At 42.7% G+C, this 24,932-nt stretch overlaps 1 protein-coding gene across 1 annotated transcript in view; it reads right to left on the reverse strand.

Annotated features, from left to right (window-relative positions):
• tm6sf2b (transmembrane 6 superfamily member 2b) overlaps positions 1–21,412 on the reverse strand; it is a gene marked incomplete at both ends in the record, with an annotated part of 29,008 nt that extends 7,596 nt beyond the window's left edge. The window contains 6 exons of the mRNA XM_084308009.1: positions 9,056–9,180; positions 9,954–10,036; positions 11,295–11,398; positions 13,457–13,554; positions 17,445–17,548; positions 21,333–21,412. Coding sequence (XP_084164135.1) covers positions 9,056–9,180; positions 9,954–10,036; positions 11,295–11,398; positions 13,457–13,554; positions 17,445–17,548; positions 21,333–21,412 — 594 coding nt within the window. The remainder of the gene's footprint in view (positions 1–9,055; positions 9,181–9,953; positions 10,037–11,294; positions 11,399–13,456; positions 13,555–17,444; positions 17,549–21,332) is intronic.
• Between the last annotated feature and the right edge of the window lie 3,520 nt (positions 21,413–24,932).

Raw genomic sequence — 24,932 nt, forward strand, 5'->3', positions numbered from 1 at the left:
GAATCTGGGTTTTACATGATTTGTGGAGCTCCCTCTGGTGTTGTGATCGTGGTATTCACTGACCTTTGGGAAGTATTTTGACATGTACATGGGTACCTTGGTCGCGTAGTGTATCTTGTAGACCAGGCCCATTGCAAGTTGCTGTACTCTGTCGTCTACTCTAAGCCATCCTAGGTTGTCAAAGTGGGCAGGGGTGAGGTGGGTTCTAGGAGTCAGGTCAAGTAGTAGTCTGACTAGCTTGTTTTGAGATGTTTGTAATTTGTTTTTTAGTGCCTTTGAGGTGCTTTGGTACCATGAGGTGCAAGCATAGTCGTAGTACCCTTGAATGAGTGCTCCTGCTAGAGTCTTCAGGGTATTCTTGTTTACCAGAGAGGAGATCCGGTACAAGAATCGCGTTCGTTGGTTGACTTTTTTTTATTACATTGGATGCCATTTTGTCACAGGAAAGATTAGCCTCTAGGATGGAACCCAGGTAGGTAATTTCATCTTTCCTTGTGATAATATTGTCACCCACTGTAACCGAGAAGCCGTCGGTCTTGCTGAGTTTGTTATTTGAACCGAAGAGAATGGACTCTGTTTTGCCCATGTGTAATGATAGTTCTGTATCGTTAGTGGCTTAGCTTGGCATCACACTGCACTATCTCGCGTACGTGCACGCGTACTGAATAAACCACAAATGTACCTCTAATACCAGTATTAGTCTGACCACACCCCTCATCAGCTTACCTTCATAAGCAGGTGTGTGGTCACCTGCTCTCCTCCTTCTCGCTTTCACCACAAGGAAGAAGTGCCTCGGTAGATCCCCACACTTGACACCATGATGGAAGAAATTGGATTAGGAACAGCTTGGGAAACAAGGATACGTTGACATCATATCTTTATTTTCTCTCTCACTATTTTCGAGAAAATACGGCGATATTGTCTTCGTACTGGAGTGTCTAGAAGATGATGATCATTCTAAAAACCCTCCACCGGTTTTCGTATTGGGAGCACGCCGCTGCATGCTTCTCAACTGCAGTTCCTTGCTGTGTTTGTTGGGGTGAAACCTGTCAGGCCACAGCTGAACTGTCGGACATGCCGCTGTTGTGAGGAGCGGTGCGTTCCAGGTTGGGTGAGTAGTGTTTGCTGGCGGGCTCCACTTGTCTGTTAGTGCTATGGGGGCTACTTGACAAAGTTTATGGAAACCGGCCCCAGGCTAGGGTCCTTTGTTTAGCCGCCTAGGCGACAGAAGGCCTTGGTCTGGAGACCATTATAGTTTTAACTAGTGGGCCGCGACCATTGACACTGGTGATCCCTGTGTGTTCTGGACGAGTGGATTCTCTCTGTCACCGTGTTAAGGCCCCATCTTTCATATCCAAATGAGAGTATTCCTTCACGAGGGGATATGTGCATGTAATGTGCGATAGCGGCAGATTCATGTTCAAAGTCAGCTATACAGGCCAGTTGGTACTGTGCTGATTCCGCTGGATGTGGTAAAGTCACCGTTGTGAAGCGGTGTTGACGTCTTGTTTTCTCTTTTCTCTTAAAAAGTGAGGAGAGGTTCAGAACGGCGGCCTGTCTGGGTGAGTGTTATGTCATTGTTTACATGTTCATAGCTTACGGTTAGCCAGTCAGCTGTTAACTGCTGCGTTAGCCTGCTGGATCGCTGCATGGCCTGCTTAAGGCCTACTATTAGCCGGTCAGCTGTTAGCTGCGGGGCTAGCATGTCGTGGTCGCTAGGTAACGTTAGCTTGCTGCTATGGCCATGGCTGGCGCGGGGTAGCTTAGCTTCTCGCGCGCCGCCGGGAGCTCGCTTCTGATCGCCGTTAGCTTGATGCTATTCTGTTGAACGTGCTTTGATTTTAACATGTTTTACACTCTTGACCGCGACGTCATCCTTGACAGGGGATGTTTCGTCGACCCTGCCCTGAGCCTGGACGGGGATTGCGTCAACAAAGAGGACTGTAGCGACTGGTTGGAGCGGCGACGCTGCCCGGATCGAACAACACAGGACGGCTGTGTTCTACGGTGTCTTGTGACTGCACTTCGCTGATCTGCGTTCCGGGTAGGAACGGGGTTGACCACAGGAATTCCCCCGCCATAGAGTACGTCACCGTGCGCGTCTCTGTTGGTAGGACTTCCGTGTGCTGTTCAGGTCCATGTGATGGATCTGTTTTCAGGGGGGGTGGTCAGGGCTCCTCCTCACCAAGCGCCTATTCAGGCCTTCTGTGAGTTCGGACTCCTTCTTCCATGTGAGGAAGCCTCCATCAGAGTACAGAGCCTTCCTCCTCAGATTGTCAAAGTGAGTGGACCCTCTAGAAGGGTCCTTTTCTATTGTATGTATATTCGATTCAATTCGTTTATTGAGTGTGTATGGGTTCAGTGCCTCTTCCCCGGAGGCCCTAAAACCAGTTTTTTACATGGCTCAAGGTGCAATATATTCTTTTCAATCTGTACAGCTCGCGTGGGAAGTCTCTCTGGGGATCCCCGTCTCTTTCCTATGGGAGGGTGGTGGGATGTAAAAATGTGAACATTTTTTACCCCGGCTGTGTAGACTGGGATACATACTGTTGATGCTTCCTTCTTTCTATTCCAGAAGTGTTGGAGTTAGGGAGTGTCACACCCCTCTTGTCGTTCCCCTGGGCGCCTTGGGGATTCAATGACAGGTCTAAATAGCCTGTTCATTGATGGGGGTGTGTCCCGACGCACGTATAGTGCTAGCTCGCTGTAAACAGGCGATTGACTGGCACGCCTTGGTTGCTTGTGGTTGAAACAGCGTTTTTATAAAGCAACTGAGATGGGGGTTTTTCCTCTTCCGACGACCACATCCCATGACCTGGGTGGGTTGTCGACGGATTCTCGTTCATGTCTGGGGGATGATGACGGGATGGATCTGAACATATGTAGTGGGGTCTCACGCCCTTGGGGTGGGCCACCAGGCGCGGTTCGTCCGAACGTCTGGGTGGCGCCTTCTTTTCATGTTAAGATCAACACGCATATCTGCCCTTCTCCTGGAGTAGGCATGTCGGCGTGGTTAGGGCACGGGACTGGTTCTGGTCACGCTGGTCCAGATCAGTTGAACCCGTTGTCCGCCGGGGATGCGGATCTGCTGTTCTGGTACCCTGAGGGACTTGGGCTTTTTTCAGGGGGAAAAATGCCAGGTCGGTCTGGGTGTCACAGGGTTAAGCGCTATGGAGACCCTGGTTGGGTATGTTTTTACTCAGCACTGTCGTCATGGCTTACAGCCATGCCATTCTGTACGCGCTCGATCTCGTCGGATCTCGGCCGCTACACAGGTTGGTCCTGGTTAGTACTTGGTTGGGAGACCGCCGGGGAATGCCAGGTACGGTGTGCTTAGGGGCTGGTTCTCCATTATTTTTCGCTCCTCTCTCACGCATGGCGAAGAGGGGCCTGTGGGGGTGGTTTTTTGACCTCCTCTGGTGACCCTGTGCTTCCCGTACCGCCAGGCCCGGTCCGAAGTGATGTTTGCGACCCGTAGGCCTGGGTTAACCCTTTTTGGAAACTGAAACACTTGTACTGCGGTATAGCCGGTGTATACCCGCAGGTGTGTTTTGGAGTTTTTTCTTGAGGGGTTATAGGAACAACCACCGCATTGGGTAACACCGAGGTGGTTGATTCCCTGGTGTGTTGGAGCAGTGTCAACTCCCGGGTTCACCGTTTGAGGGTGCCCCTGCACGTTCATGACGTCTGCCAATCGTGTCAGCCTTCTCTGCCTCGACCCCTCTGGGTGGGGGTTGTTAAATGGAGGCTTGGTCATGCAACACCGCCAGCTTACGCTCCTTCCGCCGGGGCGGCTGTGTTCAGCTGTCCCCTCTGGCGCCTGTCTCGTCCGCAGTCTCCAGGCTAGGGTTAACAGCCTGTTGCCTGGTTTTTCCCCGGTGCGCTGCCTGCTTCCGTTGGTTAACCTTTTTTGTGTGCTTACGGCCATGCTGACTGCCTGTTCTGCAGGGTCAGTGTGCCAGGCGGTGTACTATTGGGGGGACGGGGCCCGCTCGGCTTACGGCCATACCGACCTGAACACGCCCGATCTCGTCCGATCTCGGAAGCTAAGCAGGTTCTGGCCTGGTTAGTACTTGGATGGGATTCCGCCTGGGAATACCAGGTGCAGTAACTGAGGGGCCTTTGTCCGAATACGCTGTCGATGTGGGGGGCGGGGCACTACGTGCCCACCTGGTGGGGTCTTGATGCTGGCATCATGGACTTCTCCGGGCCCCCATTCTAGGGAGTCCAGTCCTTTTGGTGGGTCTGGGTCTTCCTTCGTGCTCCGCTGCTACGGCCTTGCCACGGGGTTGGGTTTGCCCTTGACCCCGTGATTCTGGGGGCAGTAACGAGGTTGTTCCTCCGTTCGTTCCCGGGTGGCATGCGGGTTGTGCGTGTGTGTAGTCGTGGGGTCAAGCCACGGTCTGCTCACCCTGTGCGTTGAGTTGCTTGAGTGCCTCTTCGCACGGTCGGGTCCGTCGCCCTCCCGTGACGTCCCTAATAGGGGGGCTACCCGCCATTAGGGGGGGTCGGGGGGGCTCGGCCCTCCCTGTTCTGATGGTTGTGGGGGGGCTGTCAGCGGGGTGTATTTGTCAGCCAGTGGCTCCGCTTGGCCTCCCTTGTGCAGTGTGATGCCAAGCTAAGCCACTAACGATACAGAACGATAGGTTATGACTATAACCAAGTTCTGTTAGTTAGGGGCGATGCTTGGCATCAGACGGCCGCTGCAGCCCTTGTCCTCACCTTGTGGTGAAAGCTTGGGAAGGAGGAGAGCAGGTGACCACACACCTGCTTATGAAGGTAAGCTGATGAGGGGTGTGGTCAGACTAATACTGGTATTAGAGGTACATTTGTGGTTTATTCAGTACGCGTGCACGTACGCGAGATAGTGCAGTGTGATGCCAAGCATCGCCCCTAACTAACAGAACTTGGTTATAGTCATAACCTATCGTTTGCTGTGCTGAATTGCTTTGATTGCTATATTGGAACCAGCTGATATATATGTGGTGCACACAGAAATGTAAAAAGACTTTGAGCTGAACTGAACTGAACTGAAAGAAATGTAAAAAGACTTTGAGCTGAACTGAACTGAAAGAATGTAAAGGGACTTTGAACTGAACTGAACTGAATTAGAAGAAAACGAACTGAACTGAATTAGAAATTGTAACTAATAGAAAATAAAGGACCTTAAGATTTGATTCAAAAGAAAAGCAACGACTGGACATTCCTGATTTCATTCTTTGTAACAGGTGGAATATATTATCATGTCATTATGGATCCGTGTTGAGATATCGTTTTATCATTTTACAGCTTGACTGGTTCATTGTGGCCAGCTATGTAATGTGTGTGTGAGACACACACGATAATCTCCCTATTACTCCCGTAGCTGGGAACCATTTTTATTTACTTTCATCATCATATCTGATGTATAATGTTACGTCTTGCAAGTGTGTATTAAACTATGTTCTGCCATATAGCCCATAAGCCACATAGCTTGTGGGAACTGCTCTGTTTTCCTTTTAACACATCCTGCGCCAAAAACGTTGTACAACGTGTTTCAAATTCATGCTAATTCTGCCAATCCACGGCGTACGACGTTATTGAGATCATATTTAATTTTTTCGCCATGTTATTCATATTTCCCTCACGGAGCCTGGTCTGATGCAATATGAGCCGGCACAACTCTGCAACGCTTCAATACTGCCCCCTGGTGGATGATCGGCGAGTTGCCAAACCGGAAATGGCCGAGTCAATCTCGGTGCGTCTCCGAAATGCGTCCGGCCACTCGCATATTGTTGCGGGACTGTAGACACACGTCCGTGTGTAGCGATCGCTGCCATAACGCAATAATCGATACGATTTGGCCGTGTATTATGATTATACAAACCGGAAATGGATTTAGGCGATCGCCGTCAAATAAGTGGGATCTTTTTCCTCCAGTCTCATCGTCGAACGGTAAGAGGACACTGACGTTACTTTCAGCCTGTTTATTATTATCCATGCAAACTGCTCTGATCAATATATCACCCATACTACATAAAGCATTTAACGACAATCACGGAATTATAAACGACCCCCTCCGTTCATCCGCGCATGATCAGTCATAACGTTTAGGATCATGTACAGTTGACATTTTTAATATAGCGTGGATCGGCAACAAACGGCATTTGATAATCTATATAAATGTGTTTATGCCTATATCTCACGTTCTAGGAATTACTGCAGAAAACGATAAAAACATATTTATATTCTAGACGGTATTTTCGTATGAATGTATGCATGAAAAAGTAAAACGTTCCTACATCCTGAACGATAGATAATCGATGTTGAATGGGCCATAGTAATGTCAATTTAGCAATACAATTTAAAAAGTTATAGCCCTGCAAAGAAGGTGAACATCTCCATAGACTTACAGTGCTGGCAGAGAATGGTATAAGATGCTCAAATTGCGTGGCAGGGAATGTGTTAAGACAGCCATAACATAGTCGTAGTATTGATCATTCTAACCACCATCCTTGTTATTTTCCAGCCTCCTACGTCATATTCATGTATTAACTGTATGTTCAACGAGACTTCGTTCTCACTTCTCGGTCAGACATTTGTGTTACACTGTCTCTGATTATGAACTGAGCATTTCCTTGTATGGCCATATGAGGGAATAAATCTATCTCATTTTTATTCAACTTTGGACTCAGAAAATTGTTATTTGCTCACATTATATTATAAACTTCCACCACAAGGTGCAGCTCAATAAATTAGAATATCGTGGAAAAGTCTATATATTTAGCTGTATTGATGCAGTAATTTGTGCAAAAGGAGCTCCAACCAAGTACTGAGTGAACATACATGAACATACTTTTCAGAAGGCCGACATTTCTATATACAAAAGAAAAATACATCTATTTTTAATTTTCTATTGGTGATACAGAAGTTTGGGCTTTCATGAGCTGTAAGACACAATTATCTAAATTAAAACAAATAAAGGCTTGAAAAATTGTCACTTTGTGTGTAATGAATCTATAATCTATAAGAGTTTCGCTTTTTGAATTGAATGACTGAAATAAAATAACTTTTCCACGATATTTTAATTTATCGAGCTGCGCCTGTACTGTCATTTGACCTGTGTGGTCAATGGCAGGGCATGGTCATTCCCAAGTGTTCCCAGTGTCGGGGGAAGGGGGGGGGGGGGGGGACTCTAGAGCTGTAGCTTACCAAACCGTTAAGTACTTCCTAATGAAATTCATTAAATGCCATCTTAAATACTATGAAAAAGAATATAGGTTACTGGAACAAACACTTTGAAAAAGTAGTTCAGCTATGTCCAAACTACGCTGAGGAAAATGATTAAATCTGAGTCTGATTCTGTCTAACAAGGAGCAACAACTGAACTAACACAGGAGTAGCATACAAATGTGAGTGTGTTTGATTACGTGGCCGGGGCAGAGGACTAAAAGAGCACAGTCATTGAAATAGAATAATATAATTATATATCAGGTAGAATGGGGAGGAGACGAGGGAAGGAAACAATGTACATGTTATCTATAGTCTTTGTATGGATGTGGCAGTCTGACATGTTATTTTAATTATAGTCTTTGTATGGATGTGGCAGTCTGACATGTTATTTATAGTCGTTGTATGGATGTGGCAGTCTGACATATTATTTATAGTCGTTGTATGGATGTGGCAGTCTGACATGTTATTTATAGTCTTTGTATGGATGTGGCAGTCTGACATGTTATTTATAGTCTTTGTATGGTGGGGTATCTCCCAGGCCTTTCTGTGTGGAGTTTGCATGTTCTCCCCGTGCTCGCAAGGGTTTCCCCTCCCGATAAGATAAACCAAATAGAAAAACATGCACAACAGATCGCTAACGCTCTCGCGTTCCCTGACGAAGACGGACAGGAGCACTTGGATTGGCCCCTGGGGCACGCCCCCACACCGCAGCCTCTATCTGCTCCCGGCTGCCCTTGGGGGGAAGGACGACGGGATAGGTCAAGCGCAGAGACTCAATTTCATCGGCGACCCAAAAATTGCATGTGTGTTCCTGTGTGTGCCGCCTATCGCATGTGTGTGTCACTGCATGATGAATATAGACTTCTTCAAAAAGTCCAGTTTATTATTATATGGATGTGGCAGTCTGACATGTTATTTATGAGCTGGGGGGGGGGGGGGGATTACATAGGAAGGCTACTCCTTGCAGTTTGGCCAGGGTTTTAAATCTTTGATTAACATTGTTACTCAGCTGAAAGAGTTGTAACCTTCCTGCTGACTTGTCGTACAGAACCTGTAAGTCGCCTTGGATAAAAGTGTCGGCTAAATGACTAAATGTTAATGTAATGTCTTCAGATTAAACAAGCTGTTCAGAATTATTGGGACACACACACAATAAATTAGCTTTAATTAATCAATGAACTGTGTTTTTTTGGAGCCAGAATCACTGCCTACCTAATGTACTGCTCGGTCTGTAAACATGTTTTACTCTTAATAATAATAATAATTCATTTGATTTATATATCGCTTTTCAATAACCCAAAGACACTGACAATAAGCTAAACAAAGAACAGAGAAACATAGAACCACAGGGAAACAAGCAACAGTATGAATACACAAGACATAAAACCACGAGTAACAAGCAACAAATACAAAAGCCAGTAGGGGAACAATCAGGGAAGTAAGGGAAACCGAGGGGAGGGTGGGGGGGTGAGAGGGGCAGGAGACGGAGAGAAAGTAGGGAAGTGTTGAGTAGTAGTAGTAGTAGTAGTAGTCTTGAGTGTTGGGTAGCCGGGCAGGGAAGGAAATTCGGCGTGTACTACACCCAACAAAAACACTGTGTTCAACACAAGGGAGGGGAGAGGTGCTGGAAAATAAACACTAGTTTCTAAATATGTTCCACTTGTGAGACTCATATGAGATTGTAGAAAAGATACACTATTATGTCCCCTTTTACTTGCACGTGTAACTAGTTATTGTAGGGGTAATTCTGTTCTTCTCAAAACTAACCAGTGCAGCTTTATGGTAGTATTTAAAATCATTATGAAGCTTAACTACCTCCTAACACTGTATTCTCCACACTCACGTTGTATCCACCAGTGAGAGGCCTGTCCTTGGGCCTGGTGAACAGGGTGATGGCCCCCCATATGGGCACCAACAGGAAGGGGAAGTTGAGCCAAAAGGCCGGACGGATGTCTGACCCATATTTACCTTCAAGGAAGACAGAGAGACACCGGCAGAGAGAGAGAGTTGCACCAACAACCAATAGTGTTGTGAAGTGGAGCAGCCTAGCTATTTTAAACAGTGTTAAATATTGACACACCTCAGTCAGGTTTACATGATGAATTGACCTGAAAAGAGTCTGCATTAACATAACTTTGAGGCATTACTTCCACACGCACACACACACATACACACAAATGGAAACACACACACACACACTACAGAATAAAACTTTGGTGGGGCACTTTGATAAAAGACATACACGTGAGTCGTGACCTAACAATAAAAAGCAGGGAGAACAACACATGGCCTGTAGGAGAGGTTGATCTCCTGACACTCCTGTATGCAGCTAATTTGAGACGCTTTAAGTCTGCTCTCGCTCTTTTATTTGTTCTGTGGATAGTAAAGGCAGGCTGGCAGGCTGAACTGTGACACTGACACCTTAAGGCAGCACAGATGTTCACAATCCCTAAACAGTGAGATTCTCCCCTTCTATTGTGGAATTCAAGACCTTGATCACTAATCATTGTTGATCAAGTCATAGGTGTTAAGTGATTTCTTATCCTTTTGTCTACCCTCTTGTTTGTTCTGTTGCAGTGATTTTATATGCTGTGATTTCCATGCTGTATGTATGATTGCTTGTCTCGGTATGTAAACTAGTTGCCTTTTCGAGTGTAAATAAAGGTGTGAAATAAAATTTAAATTATTATGGCTCGTAATTGTGGGAGTGGCAGAGGGGGGGGGTGGAAGATGCGTCTCACCTGCGACGATCCCCACAATAAACACACTCATGGTGGCGCACAGAGATCCAGCCCAGAACAAGCCAAGGGTACGATAGGACCTCCTGAGAAGAGAGAACAACAAAACATGTGTGTGGGTGGTTTCACGATAAATCACAAGGACACAATTGTAATTGCTGGTAATAAAAGGAATAACAGGTATACATATACTGTACACATACGGCACAACAGAAGTGTGGTGTTCAAGGACGTTGTGTTCATGCAAGGTTGGTAAACAAGGCTGAAGGCTATTACAAAAAATTGCTTATTTCCATCATAGAATTTTTTTAAATTCTTAAAACCCAGTGCTTTTTTTTAAAGACTTTTTTTTTTTTGGCATTTTACTGCTTTATTTCGGACAGGCCCGACAGAGAGGAAGGTTGGGAGGGGACTTGGGGGAGGGCATGCGGCAAGGGTCTCCGGGTCCGGGGGTCGAACCCGGGATGTCCGCGTTGCACTACAGTGCAGCTACGTGGTGCGCCACCCTGGCACCCCAAACCCACTGCTTTTTATGACTGCCTCACTTTAGACAGCCCTTTTCTTAAATAAATTCTATATTTTTTTGGTTGTGTTTTTATTCAGGTCATGAGGTGTTTTGAATGCAAGTATGCAGTGAGACAATACCATGATTGATATGGTAATAAATGTTGAATCGATTTGTGAATGTTAAAGGTATAATCTGTAATGCCATCAAATCAAATAACAACCACTATAGGCAAAAGAGCACCGCTTGGTATTGCTCTTTGTTTACTTTCTTGTTTGTGTGCTTGCTTGTGAGTGTGGGTTGCAGTTTAGTAACTTATAATACTGTGAATTTTTCCAGACCTCTTTTGCTCCCCTATACCCACTGAAATCCAATTCACACATGTTTCTTTACAAAAACTGTAAACAAAGTGCAGCACCATGTTGTCATCTTTTGCATAGAGGTAGCTGTTTAACGACATTACAGATTCTACCTTTAAACCTCAGCCTTTTCCTTTGTGATATTATCAACCATCTTTGTGTATGCCAGCTGGCATGAGCACTATGTTCACTGTTTCATACACTTTAAAATAAAAAGGTTCTACACTGTGCCAAAAGGTAGTGTTTTGGTTGTAATCCATACTATACAGAACCATTACCATTGCCAGAACCTTTCTGGGCTTTTGGCATCATATATAAAGTAACCCTTCTGTATGTAACAAAAGAAAAACTAAAAAAAGATTGTACCTAGCACCCAAGAATAAACTGTAAAGAAAAAATCTTTGTACCTTTTGTATATTATATTATGGTAGATAAGATATCACAATTCATAGTGTTAGTGATGTGACAGAGAAAACACACCTGTCTGTTATCCGGCTGATCATCATCAGGTATAGAGCAAAGTGCACTATTCCATCCCAGTAACACATCATAATGGCATAGGGTGTGCCCAGATACGGCTCTCCCTGGAAGACAGACATGACACGTAACATATACACCCTGCAGCGACAGAAAGACCCAGGATCTGCACTCAGTATGTGGTTGACATCAATGGGCTGTGTCTACGGGGAGTTGTCTCTGCTATGAATAGTTATTGCCTGGCTATGGCCTGTAGCGGTGTGGCTCAGATCTCACAGTCCTTGGTCTACTGTTTTTGTCTTTTCACACATTGTCTAATGCTTAACCCTCGAGTCACCCTTGTCGCAGTTCTGGTCAAAAAGTTTGTGGATAGCGTTGGCTAGATTTTATGTATATGCCAAAAAAGTTGCTCAGTATCACATCTTGGACTCACATTACAATAATCCATGTTTTTATTTTTTTAAACAATCCCTATTAAGCGCGTGAACAACAAGTGGCACACCTTTCACCCTAGTCGCAGAATTGGACAGGTTACCAATGTGTTTTACACAAATGGCTTAATAAAGGAATCTTAATCTGAATCTGAATCTTTCAGTGCCTCTGTGCCTGTTTTCTTAGGCAGTTAGCCTCTGGTATGCGTGCCATTAGCGTTAGCCACGCTTCTAGGCCTCTTTTCTTTTGGAAAGAATGATAAAAAAAAATATATATATAATAATTTTTGATTTTTTTTTGCATTCGACTAATATAAGAGGTTGGCAGTCGACTATGGCTCCTTTCGATCGATTAGTCGACTATTCGACTAATAGGGGTCAGCCCTAGTGTGTATGTTTGCACACATAGAATACTGATAATGTTGAGCATGTTTCAATTAGATTTTGTATACTGTTCCACAGCAGAACACATTGATATACAAATGAGAATTTGGCAACAGAGGATATACAGAAAGGGATGTGAATTGAATGCATTGAATGAATTATTCCTCATTCTTGTGGAATATGAATGAAAATTAAAAAGCTCAAAGTAACTTTGAAAGAAAATGTGTAGTAATGATGGGAGACAGATTACTTTGTACATAAACACTCCTGTTTGATATTTATTCACTTAGATTGAACCTTTTTTCTATTATTTTCTAAGATTTTGAGACATTCTTACAGACAGATTCATAATAATTCTTAAAGCAAAGTTTCTTATCAATATTTACACCTAAACATTTTGTTGATGAAACTTGGGGAATTTCATTGTCGCCAAAATATATTTTTGGCTCTGCACCATAATTAATAATTAATATGTTTGATTTTTTTTTTAAACACTGATTTATAATTAGTTTAACTGAAACCAATGGGCAAAGTGAATGAGCCCATAATTTGCTTTGTCTATAAGTGAGTGAAAGTTACAGTGTCAGCAAGAAAAAAAATTATACTGTAGTGTCATCAGCAAATAATATAGGCGGCAGAATACTTGATACTTTTGGTAAATCATTAATATATATTAAGAACAGTAGTGGTCCCAAAACAGACCCTTGTGGAACACCACATTTTAGTACAGTCCGCTGTGACAGGTAACGGTTTTTAAAACCATAACATTACGTTTTTTATAGCAAAACCTCACAATTCACTGCATCAAAAGCTTTTGATAAGTCTAAGAAAATGCCCTAAAGTGTATTCATTTTTCTGAGCAGATGTAATCTTTTCTCTAAGCTGTGCAAAAGACATGTACATTAAATTATTCTTTCTAAAAACGTATTGATATTCATACAAAATATTGTTTGGCATCTAGATGATTCAGTATTCTGATTTCCAATTTCTCAAAAAGAAATTGTATAACATTGGGGGATCGATATGGGATGATAGTTTGAGAATAAGGAAGATCATTTACATTGGTGATATTTGTAAAAAGAGGTGCTCTACTTTGAGTTATGACAAGACTACGAAGGTTCTAAAGAGCTGATTGTCCATCTCTACATCTCTTCAAGAACCTAATATAGCCCACGGTTTACATGGTAAAATAAATCCTGGATAGTACCTTTAAGCTGCACTTGTACTCTCCAATGTTTTTATTTCCATTGACAGATTTCCAGTGTTAGCCTTTGTTGTAGTCCCTTCCTTGCCTTGTATCCCAGACACAAATGTAGTTAATATATTCTGGATATGACGTGTGAAACTGACCGTTTTTTGGTAGAATTCCATAAACCCAGAAGTAATGCCATCGTATTCCAAGGCACTTGTCAGGTCAATGACGCAAGTAAAGGAAAACTCTGCAAATGCTGCAAAGAGAACAGATCGTCAGTATTTGGGAACAATAAAAGATTACCACTGAAATGTACAGTGTAAAATGTGTGTGTGTCCCCTACCCAACCCCCCCCCCCCCCCCCCCCCACCTCCAATGTACAGCCCTCACCCACCCACCCAACCCCACCCCACCCACCCAACCTCCTCCAATGTACAGTTTCTATGCCAAATGTATAAACACTCTTTTTCTGGACACTTTTGTATCACAAACAGTACTGTATTTGCAAATCTGATATGTCATAAATGTATAGATGTAGCAGTACTGTCTATCTGTATGTCATGTATGTCATATATGTTATGATGAATTGAAAATGGGGGACCCTGATGTAAACAAGACGAAAGTCTTTCTCTGATCTGCATCCCCTTAACAATTGTATGTACTGAGCTGTACTGTACTGTACCCATTCTGCAATCTGTTAATAAACTTTTCAATCAATCAATCAATTGGACCATCAAAGCAACACTAACATTTTGGGAAATACACTTATTTGCCATTGTCCCCAGAGTCAGACGAGAAGATCCATATCGATTTCATCAGTGTGTCAGTTTTGGAGCTGTTGGAAGTTGTAATTCTTCACTTTTGACAGAGCTAGGCTAAGCTGATCATCCAATTAATTTAAATGAAATGCCTCTAATACACAACTGAAAGACTTGGATTCGGGTATTTTTTCCCCTTTGTTGTAATTAGCATACACTGACTGCGATAAGGCTATTTTCCGGATCCATGCTAAAAGAAAACCACATTCAACTTGTTGCTGAATTCAGTTCAGTAGAAGCTTGAGATGTTAAGCAGCTCAGTTGGTGGAGCAATTGTCATTCAGACGTCATTGTGGTAGTGATTGAGCGGAAGGCTTTTCTTTCTATTCCATGTATAATTACTCAATCTATATTGTCTGCCATGTCCTTGTCATTGTCACTGTCTGAATACTTTATTTCTTTTTTTTTATCTACTTTTTCTCCCATTTTCTATTTTTCTCAAATCCCAATTTCGTATCGTCCAATTCTACCCTCCCCTGTCTCGGACACTGTTTGGCCATGCCTCCCACAAGCCGGCTGTAATGTGGACGAAGCCATACATTGCACGAGTCCCCTCCGGTACTCGAGGTAGCAGCCGTCGCATCTTTTCACCTGCACAGCGCGATCTTTCAGCGTCGGGGGTCTGCGCTTTGGAGGGACGCCGCCCCCGTCGCTTCCTGATTCTACTGCGCAGGCGCACCAACCGACCTGTAGGAGTCGCTGTCCACAACGTCCGATCCCCACCCATCAGCTTCCCACCCCCTAATACTGCCAAATGTATTAGTATGAACGACCAGCAAAGCTGAATGCAATGCGGAGAGCTGGGCTCGAACCCAGCATCTCCTGCATTGGTGGTGAGAGCCTTGCCCACTGCACCACCTAGCCGTCCCTGAATACTTTATTTCTAATAAAGAACCTTAAACAGGACTGGATTGGTAGAGAATCTAACTACCACCCCCAACCCCTCCACCCCCCACCACCACCACCACTCTTTCTCCCCACCATCCTCTTCTTCGTCTGTTGCCTGCCATCTATTTGAGCTTAAAATATTTCCCACCAACCAACCAGCTATTGATTTCTGCGGCTGTGAGTGGAGATAATGATGTCCTCTAGCAGTGTAGGTAGCTGGTTGGAGACACATTTATCGTGGTGGGCCAGAGAGAGCAGACTTCCCCTCAGGTTAAGACTCCTGCTGAGGGGAGAGGACACCTCCCTGGGCGATGGAGCATCTGGCCCCCAGGGAGAAGCCTTCCAGATACATAATGAGTGGAATAGGATGGAGAGAGGGAGAGAGAGAGAGAGAGAGAGAGAGAGAGAGAGAGAGAGAGAGACCCCACTAACTAGGGATGGGTACCGAATTCGGTACTTTTGAGGTACCGAACCGAAACACGTCGGTACTACCGAGTATCGAATCAAGTGAGAAACCAAAAAAAAAAAAAAAAAAAAAAATTTACTTTTTTTCTTTTCATGTCAACGTTCACACGCACAATATATGCTTACCTAGGATTTGACTTGATTCAACAACAAAGCAGTCGGAGCAATGACAAGCCGAAAACTGTCGAAATTGTAGTTATTTGAAGTTTGGATTTTTTTTTACGACTGAGGTAGGTAAATTAAATGTCTTGAGACTAAAGTACCGAAAAAAGGTACCGTTGGGTACCGGTATCGATTCACAGGTACCGGTATCGGTTCAAATGTGAAAGGTACCCATCCCTACCACTAACACCCATGGATAGAAAACCTTGCTAGATAAAGCTGGTGATAAAGTGACAGGCTTTTCTCAAACCCTTCTATGCTTTGAAAAAGGAATTTCTGAGGCAAAATCGATATTTATCGTTTGTTTTCTGGAATTACCCGTCACACTGACACCTCCACGCATGGACACTTCACCTTCAATTTTCTATTTATGTGTGTATGTTGTGAATTAGGTCTAATGGTTGTACCTGTACCCTTCCAACCTGTGCCTGGACTATAACGTCCCTTCCAGTTACTGTAACATATCTTATACACACCAAGTAAAGGTCCTTGTGCTTTAAATTGGGTAAATAAATATTAATCTGGTCCGGATTATTCATTGAGAGCCAGACAGCCAGAAAGAAACCAGTATTTTTCCATGTCCAATTTCTAAATATGTGTTCTATCCTATTTCTAGCAGTGAGACAGTAAATGAAAATAACAGTGACAGACACAGTATTGCAGAGGCTGAGAGAGTTCCATTAACAAGTGGAATAGCTTTACAAGGATGGGCTGTAAACCGCTGTGTATTACAAGGTCTGTACATTGGGGAATGTCCTTGTAATAGCATCTGTCTGTGTGACTGGGGGTCTTTCTCAACTGATGCCAGGCTTAGACCACTATTTCCCATATCTCCATACACACACATCCTACACATGGGAGTTTGCACACACACATTCACACACACACACACACACACACACACACACACACACACACACACACACACACACACACACACACACACACACACACACACACACACACACACACACACACACACACACACACACACACACACCACTACCTGATGCCTCTCTCATGGGTACCAGTGTCTGTAATCCTGAGGTGGAGCAGGTTTATCTCTGCCATCTAACAGCTGAGATAGGAGGGAGATTATGGTTCTCATAGACTTTATCTCTCTAGCTCTCCATTTAACAACAGCAATGCCTTGGGCGATATTAGCTCCTCACTGGTCCACTGGCATCGGTTACACATGGGTGTGATTGTGAGTGTGCTCATGGCTACAAAAGGGGGAACAGAAGACAACCATGTCCTCAGGCTGGAAATAGAGACCTTCTTGGAGTCACCTTTTTGTTCCAGAATGACCGGATGTGTGTGTCGATCTTGTTTCAACTGATCCAGTACATGTGATGGTGGAATCAAGAGAGATTGTGCTGGAAACGTGTGCTCGGACTTTGTGCCTTTGCTAGTGCACACTCATAGCTTACAACACGGTTTTCTGTTAGACACTCCTTCAGAAAACCGTGCTGTTGACCGAGGCCCACGGCAGAGAAGGGCCTCTCGGATGTAAGAGGAAATTAAAAGAGTTCTAAATGTCAGAGCATGTGTCTCTGCATCAGCCACGCCAAAGAAATGCCAATCTGGGTTCACCCTGGCTCTGATCCCGATCAGCGTAAGCAGCTTTCTACGTATCAGATGAGTACACAATGAAAACAATTCAGCTTCCCATTCACATGCACTTTCTCGGCTATTGGAAATCAGCCAAAGAACAATGCATAGTGAGTATTAACCTTTCCATATATAGCTAAAACTCTGTTCCGTCCTTTTCACAAACGTATTGGGAAACAGTAAACATAATCATAATACATACCGAAGAACAAGGCGTCTTTGGGCGGGTTGCCACGGGTGATGATGAAGTAGAACAGAAACACAACCACCAGCACGGCAATACCAATCTGCAGGACCGCATAGGGCCTGGGGAAAGAGAGTAAACATTTTTTTTAAAGTGTTATCTATGACAAGTAACACATTATCCCCATCCTTAGTGCAACCTCAATACTTCCACTCCGTTTTAGAGAGCAATCCCATGTTTTGCCTCATTCTCTCTTCTAATTAGTTTATCCGGTCATGGAAGTTGTGGCGGTCTCCTCCGCAGTGCTAAATTTGTGAAGATGAATGGGGAAGACAATGATAACAACGATTGTGCCAACACACCCCGAGTGAGCACAGGGAGAAATCATGCAGGGCAGAGGGAGGGGTGAGGGAGAGCCAGAGATATTCTGATTAGTCCCCCCCCATCTTCACCTTATATCTTCAAGCTTCCAAAGACAGATTGTTCAGATTCTGTGGTCAGTCTTGACACTTAAAGGGGCACTTCACACAAAAAAAGAAATTGGCAAGCATCCAAAAACTCAAAAACTCGTTTTGCACACATTCATTTAGTTTGACAGTTATGTGAAGTGCCCCTTTAATTTAGATAGAGTGTCACAGATATACCACTTCTTTCAATGCATGCATTATACGCCGTTGTATTAAGCTCCTTTTTCTGCGCAATAGTATTTCATATTGGTCAATTTGTTTTGCTGACCAGTTTAGAGCATCTAGCCTTTATCGCTCTCACAGGACAAGAAAATCTAAGTGCAGAGTAGACCCATGTTTTATCCTCCTTATATGTCTTAACCCTTTCACTACCACTCTACAGAATGGTTAACCCTTTCACTGCGACAATACAGAAGGTTAACCCTTTTACTGCCCCACAACAAAGGGTTAACCATTTCACAACCACACTACAGAAGGTTAACCCTTTCAAAGGGGTTAACATTCTGTAGTGTGGTAGTGAAAGGGTTAAACCCATTATGAGCTCAGATAAATTAGTTCACCTCACTGAATCATGACACCAGTGAAGTGAATACATTCCACTTTCAATACAGCTGCAGTTGTGTGCCATACATCAGACCACAGCATTGTAGAGACTTTTAATCAATCGCTGGCAGAGCTGTGAGAAGCAACACGCTATGATCATGTTAGTTCACCACTGCCCTCTGTGTTTACAGGTTTACTATTTACTGGTTTACTGTGTACTATGTTTACAGTACCACTGCTGTGCAAAGGAGAAAGGAGTAATGTGCTCTGGGTAGCTTCCAGCAAACAAAATTACTTCCTTACAAACTTACAAATGTATGCAAACAGAAGCCAAACAAATGCTGCGAGACCAAAGGCAAGCTCCCTCGCCGCCTCTCCAATTCACTAGCACAGGAAGATTTATGCGTACAATACTGTTTGTTTGCAGAGCGGAAGAACACAAGGAATATTGTATGTCAGGAGCAATTGATCAAACTCTTCTGCAAAGTGTGTATTGATTGTCAGTGTGTCCACACATTTCAGAAGAGTGCCAGCAGAGGTATTCACAGAGGAAGCTACGGGAGGCTGTCTGAAATTAGAAATATCAAACAATCGCTAGGAAGGAACTCGTGGTACAGATTTACCACCATCCCTCTCGGTAAGTACAGCCTGGTGGTTTGCTGCTGTAGCCCGCTCATCAATCACAACAGACAATATGTGATGATTGAAGACTGTTCTCCCTATGATACATCCTATAATCAGACAAAATATATTCAATTGGATACCTGCTGCTTTTGGCTTTCAAACCATCCCTCACAGACCATATCATTCATTGCAAACATTCTCTTCCCGTGGCCTCTTTTGACCTTTGCTCCCTATTCATTTTCTTACCCTCTATATCAGTGGTTCTCAAACTGTGGTACGCGTACCACTAGTGGTACTTGGTGGTACTGCTGGTGGTACTTGAAAACATTTCCAAAAAAGCACAAAAAAAAATAAAAATAAAAAAAAATTGCAGTCAGGCCACTGAACTTAGAAGCAGGCCAGGCCAGTGTTTCTGGTTGCGGCGGCGCGATAGTTAGATAATCTAAGTGGGGAACAACCAGGAGATCACTGTGACAGAGAGTAATGTAGTCTAAACAGTCATACATCTTTAATTCAACTTCAGCCCTGATCATAACCATTTATTTTTAGATTTTTTTGTAATTGCTGCTAATCATTGACACATGCCTAGCCTGTAATAACCCCCCCCAGAAAAATTTACTTTGCATTTGATATATTGAAAATATTTTACTTTTTGTGTTTTTTTTTAACAATAATTTGTGATGCCATCACACAAACTGGCATTTAAAGGGTAAACATTCAAAAATGTATTGAATATGTGTTTTCTTTTCTTTTTTACAATAATTTGTGATGCCCATCACAAACACTGGCATGTAAAGGGTAAAAATTCAAATATTCCTGCACCAGAATGCAGGAAATTAAGTTTTTGTAACAAAATAATTGTGTGTGTGTGTGTGTGTGTGTGTGTGTGTGTGTGTGTGTGTGTGTGTGTGTGTGTGTGTGTGTGTGTGTGTGTGTGTGTGTGTGTGTGTGTGTGTGTGTGTGTGTGTGTGTGTGTGTGTGTGTGTGTGTGTGTGTGTGTGTGTGCGTGTGTGTGTGTGTGTGTGTGTGTGTGTGTGTGTGTGTGTGTGTGTGTGTGTGTGTGTGTGTGTGTGTGTGTGTGTGTGTGTGTGAGAGAATGATGGACAATTGCTTGCTGTGTGAGAGAGAGAGAGAGAGAGAGAGAGAGAGAGAGAGAGAGAGAGAGAGAGAGAGAGAGAGAGAGAGAGAGAGAGAGAGAGAGAGAGAGAGAGAGAGAGAGAGAGAGAGAGAGAGAGAGAGAGAGAGAGAGAGAGAGAGAGAGAGAGAGAGAGAGAGAGAGAGAGAGAGAGAATTAAGTACATTTGCTGAAATACAGTTGTTCTTAATTTTCTCACTTGTCTGACAAAAGTTAACAATAAATAATGGTATTAGGAATACATTTGCCTCCTGTGTGAACTGTGCATAGCTGAATAGACTGTATTTTAACGCCGGTCATATGGTGGTACTTGGAGAGCCAGCTACGTTCTCAGGTGGTACTTGGTGTAAAAAGTTTGAGAACCACTGCTCTATATAATCATTTCAATTCAACACAAGAACACGTTTGAGGGGAGCTCCCGTAGCTCACCGCATATCTCGGCGCTATTTCTGCGTCGGGGAAAACCGTGCTCGTCACGGATCTGGGGGACACAACACCCGCCGTCATTTCACTACATCCCATTTCAACCTGTTTCTGTCAGTCATGCTTGACCAGAAAAGCGATAAACGCTAAAAAATAAAGTAAAAAAAAAAAAAAAAAAAAAACACGTTTGAATTGATATACAGCTTAGAATAAGGGATTTGAACTCAAAGGAATTAGTTGTTTCAACATGGCCAAGGATTTGTGGGGTATTTGTCAAGTACAATGAATTCAGCCTGAAATTGTGTTTTAGACTTTAGCTTATTGACCATATTAACATGGTGGCCATTTTGCTCTTATGCGCTCAGGGTGGGATTCCTCTCCAACCTGTTCATGTCCAGGAAAAGGGTGGAAAGGAATCCCAACCTGAGCATGAGATGGCCTGAGATAAGAGCAAGATGGCCACCGTGTGAATATGGTCAATAGTGCCCCCAAGTGGTGTAAAAGAATACTGTCCACCATAAACCATCACCTTTTACCACTACAACTATATTTCAATAACAAACTTGTTGTGTGAAGAGGTTTGTGCTCTTCCAAAAACTACTGTTTTCTGATTTTTAATGACATAAATAATTATTAAAATGTTTTATTTTAATACATTGGGAGATAATTGGACTGACCAAAATAAACACAGAGGAAACAAATGTGACGACTTACTCTTGAAACTCTGGAGTGTTGTTCATTGTGTAAAGGATGCCGAGCGCAGAAAAGGACAACAAGAAAACTAACGTCTCCATCTCTTCACAGGTAGTGTCTCCACCCTCCCTGTAGAATCCTAGGCACTACTGGGGAGACAACTCATCATGGTCAAAGTGTCAAGGAGCTCAGGAACACTAGAAGCATCCCACCATCAAAATAATCTACAAATAACACGACTATTTTATCAATCCCCTTAGTTGAATGAATTCATTATTTATTTATTTTAAATAGGGACAGTACATATTGATGAACATTTTCATGTTTTTCATCTGTAGTCCCTTAGCAGGTTAATGTGAATACATCCGACAAATTACAAATGTGCACAAACTTCATAATCACAAGAACAGACAACAGTACAAGTTACTCAACTATACAAACAGACAATAGATGAAACAGACAATGGCAACACAACATGTGATTGTGGCAAGACAAACCGGGAAATAGGAAGTTAGTCAGATGTTAGAAATAAGATATGTTTAAAGTGCTTTAGGTAGCAAGTGTTAAAGTGACTGGTGCTTGTCCCAAAGTGCTACGGTCCTTGTTTTATTGCACTATAGGGGTCACAGCAGCATTAAGAAAAAAAATGTAAAAACACTAAAACAGCATTGCAGGCAACATTACCATATCTAGGGAAAATATATAAAAGGGGAACAAAAATTTGAATAAAAATAAGGATATGGGATCAAATATAGATATACAAATATAAACATGGTGAGCAGCAATGTAACTCAGGTGTAGACGGTGAAGATGGGCTGATTATTTACAGGATTGATTGAAAACTTTAATTAACAGATTGCAGAATGGGTACAGTACAGCTCAATACACACAATTGGGATGCAGACCAAAGAAAGACGTTCGTCTTGTTTACATCAGGGTCCCCCATTTTCAATTCATGACATTTATGACATAAACAATATACAGATATAAAAATCGACTCTAATCATTTAATCTAAACCAATCATACAAGATATGCAAATATACATGTATACATGTATATACAATATACATGTATGTATTGAGCTGTACTGTACTGTACCCATTCTGCAATCTGTTAATAAAGTTTTCAATCAATCAATCAATCAATCACAGGATATGTGCAGTTAATTATAGGCTATGTAAACCAATCACAAAATTAACTGATGCGGTATGAAGAGAGTATAGAAATACAGATACGGATGATTAGAATATTTTTTTATTGAAATTGAAGTGATCCCAATCATTAAAAAAAAAACTACACATTTCTCTAGAGTGTAAAGAAAACAACACTTACCGTCTGGTTACCCTTTTGGTGGATTAATCAAATTATGGCTGGTCTGGGGCAGACGCCGCCTTTACAGGGTAAAGAATGAACTGGAGACAAAGAAGCTTTTGGGAGAAGTTATGCAATCTGGTTTGGTCAGAGCTTTAGATAAGACGTATTAGAGAGTGTGGTCCCCTATGGCCCAACAACACCATGATTTATGAAATGATTGCACATAATCTCTCATTGGTTGGTCTAATTTCAGTCAATGGGTTTAGACACACGTGTCAGTGACGTGTTTGCAAATCATTCAAATTTTGGACAGATTTGTGCAGCAACAATTCTATAAGAATGTGTGGAATTGCAGTTGCTCAAATGGCTATGGGTCAATGAGCTAGTTCCACTAGGTGTTTGTGGATTGCTTCCAGTAGAGGGCACCAAATTCAAACTTTGAGAGCTCGGACATGGCCCTACTCCCTCATAAAGAATATAGAATAATTATATCCTTTGGTGAGCCAGGTTGAAACGTTATAAATTATAACCTATGCATTACATCAGGGCCATTGTAGTTGAACTCATTCCATTATTTTCTATTCTTATTTTATTTTTTAAATGTATTTCCATTTTGGTTTAGTTTCAATTTGCTTTCAGATGGTGTTCCCTAGTTTTAGCTTTTATTGTTCATAGATATTCAGCTGTGTCTGTTTTAATCATGCTGGCAATAAAGCTTAGTTTTAGTTTGATTGGCAGTATAACCAGTTTTCAAAATATGTTTGTTTGCCATGTCCATCAGGTTTAGTAGACTATAACATTGCCCTACATTAGGTTATGGTTCAACAGCACACACACACACACACACACACACACACACACACACACACACACACACACACACACACACACACTGACCAGCTACAGGTATCTACTATTGTTTTTACTGAACCTAGCCTCAATGTTGTCAGTGTCCTAGTCAAGTGTATCTCTTTCAGAAGTGTATCTTTACTCTATGGCATCTCTGTTGGCTGGCCTGGCTTACTGGCACCTCATTTGTTTATCTTACAGCTAAACCAACCCATTGCTGAGTCAGAACAGTGCAACGGTATCAGAGAGGGCATATAAAGCAATGTTGTGCATTGTCTCATGAGCCCCACCCGTAGAACTATATAAAAAACCCACCTTGTATTTAATTTAATGCCGCCTCCCCCCAACCCCCCCCCCCCCCCTGTTGGGAAAACGGGGACTCTGATACCAGGAAAGCAGTGGCCGGCGTTCTTTACTGGAAATAACTGGAGCTCTTCCAATTGCATCGTTCAATAACTCAGAGTGGACGGATGGATGCCAAAATGAGAGCAGCAACCAGGAAGAGGATAAACAGATACTCCTTTAACATCCAAATCAAAGTAACAACAAAGCTTTTATTGTACAGTAAATTGTGTTTGCCAGGAACCAGTCATAGTGATTTGCTACTATAATAAAGTATGTAAATTAATAAACAATACACGTTATATCTGTTACACAGAGGATCATACTAAGATGATTTGCAATTGCTGTCGTTATACGGGTCATTAATACGAAAGCTTGCCATTTTGTGTCCCTCGAACAAAACTCCTCTGTCAATTTTAATAAAAAAAGAATGAACAATAAAACATTTCATAATTTAGATTCCTGATGTGTCATGTAACATAAAAACAAATAAAATGTATTTAGCTTTTTGTTTTTAAAAGAATTTTAAACACTTTTGTGCGAAGCATCTTGCAAAAAAATAAAAAATGACCTGTCCCTCAGTAAGATTGTTCTACTTCCACTAGCTATTAAGGCCAAAAAATCCAAACTAGAACATAAAAAACTTAAACCTATATCAAGGCACAAGTGTTGTTTCACTACGCATGAATGCATTTTTTTAAAATATGTTGCAAATGTGTACAAAAAACTTCTTTTTAGTTGTGTCCCCATGTTGTTGTCAACCCTGTTACACCCCTTCAGAGATAATGGGCTGTTTTGAAATTTACATATAGCCCAGGAACTGACATCATCTTCCTTTTCTAAAGATGGTGGAGAAAAGACAAGTAAGTGTGCTCCTCTTTTCATGCATTTTCTTCGAGTTATGTGATGTCCAACAGAGGGGGACGAGCTTGTTGCGTCAGAACTGTTACCATAAATGCGCATGTTAAAAAGTTATTTGTTTGAAATTGTGGATATACATATTTAACATCATTATTTCCTCTCATGAATGCACACCATGTGGTGTCAAGACCATTAGCATATGGCTAGTAATGGCTGCTAGTTGCCTTTTTCGTCAGCCCTGATACCATGCAGCC

Source organism: Notolepis coatsorum (genome assembly GCF_963971535.1).
Source record: "Notolepis coatsorum genome assembly, chromosome: 2".
Lineage (NCBI taxonomy): Eukaryota > Metazoa > Chordata > Actinopteri > Aulopiformes > Paralepididae > Notolepis > Notolepis coatsorum.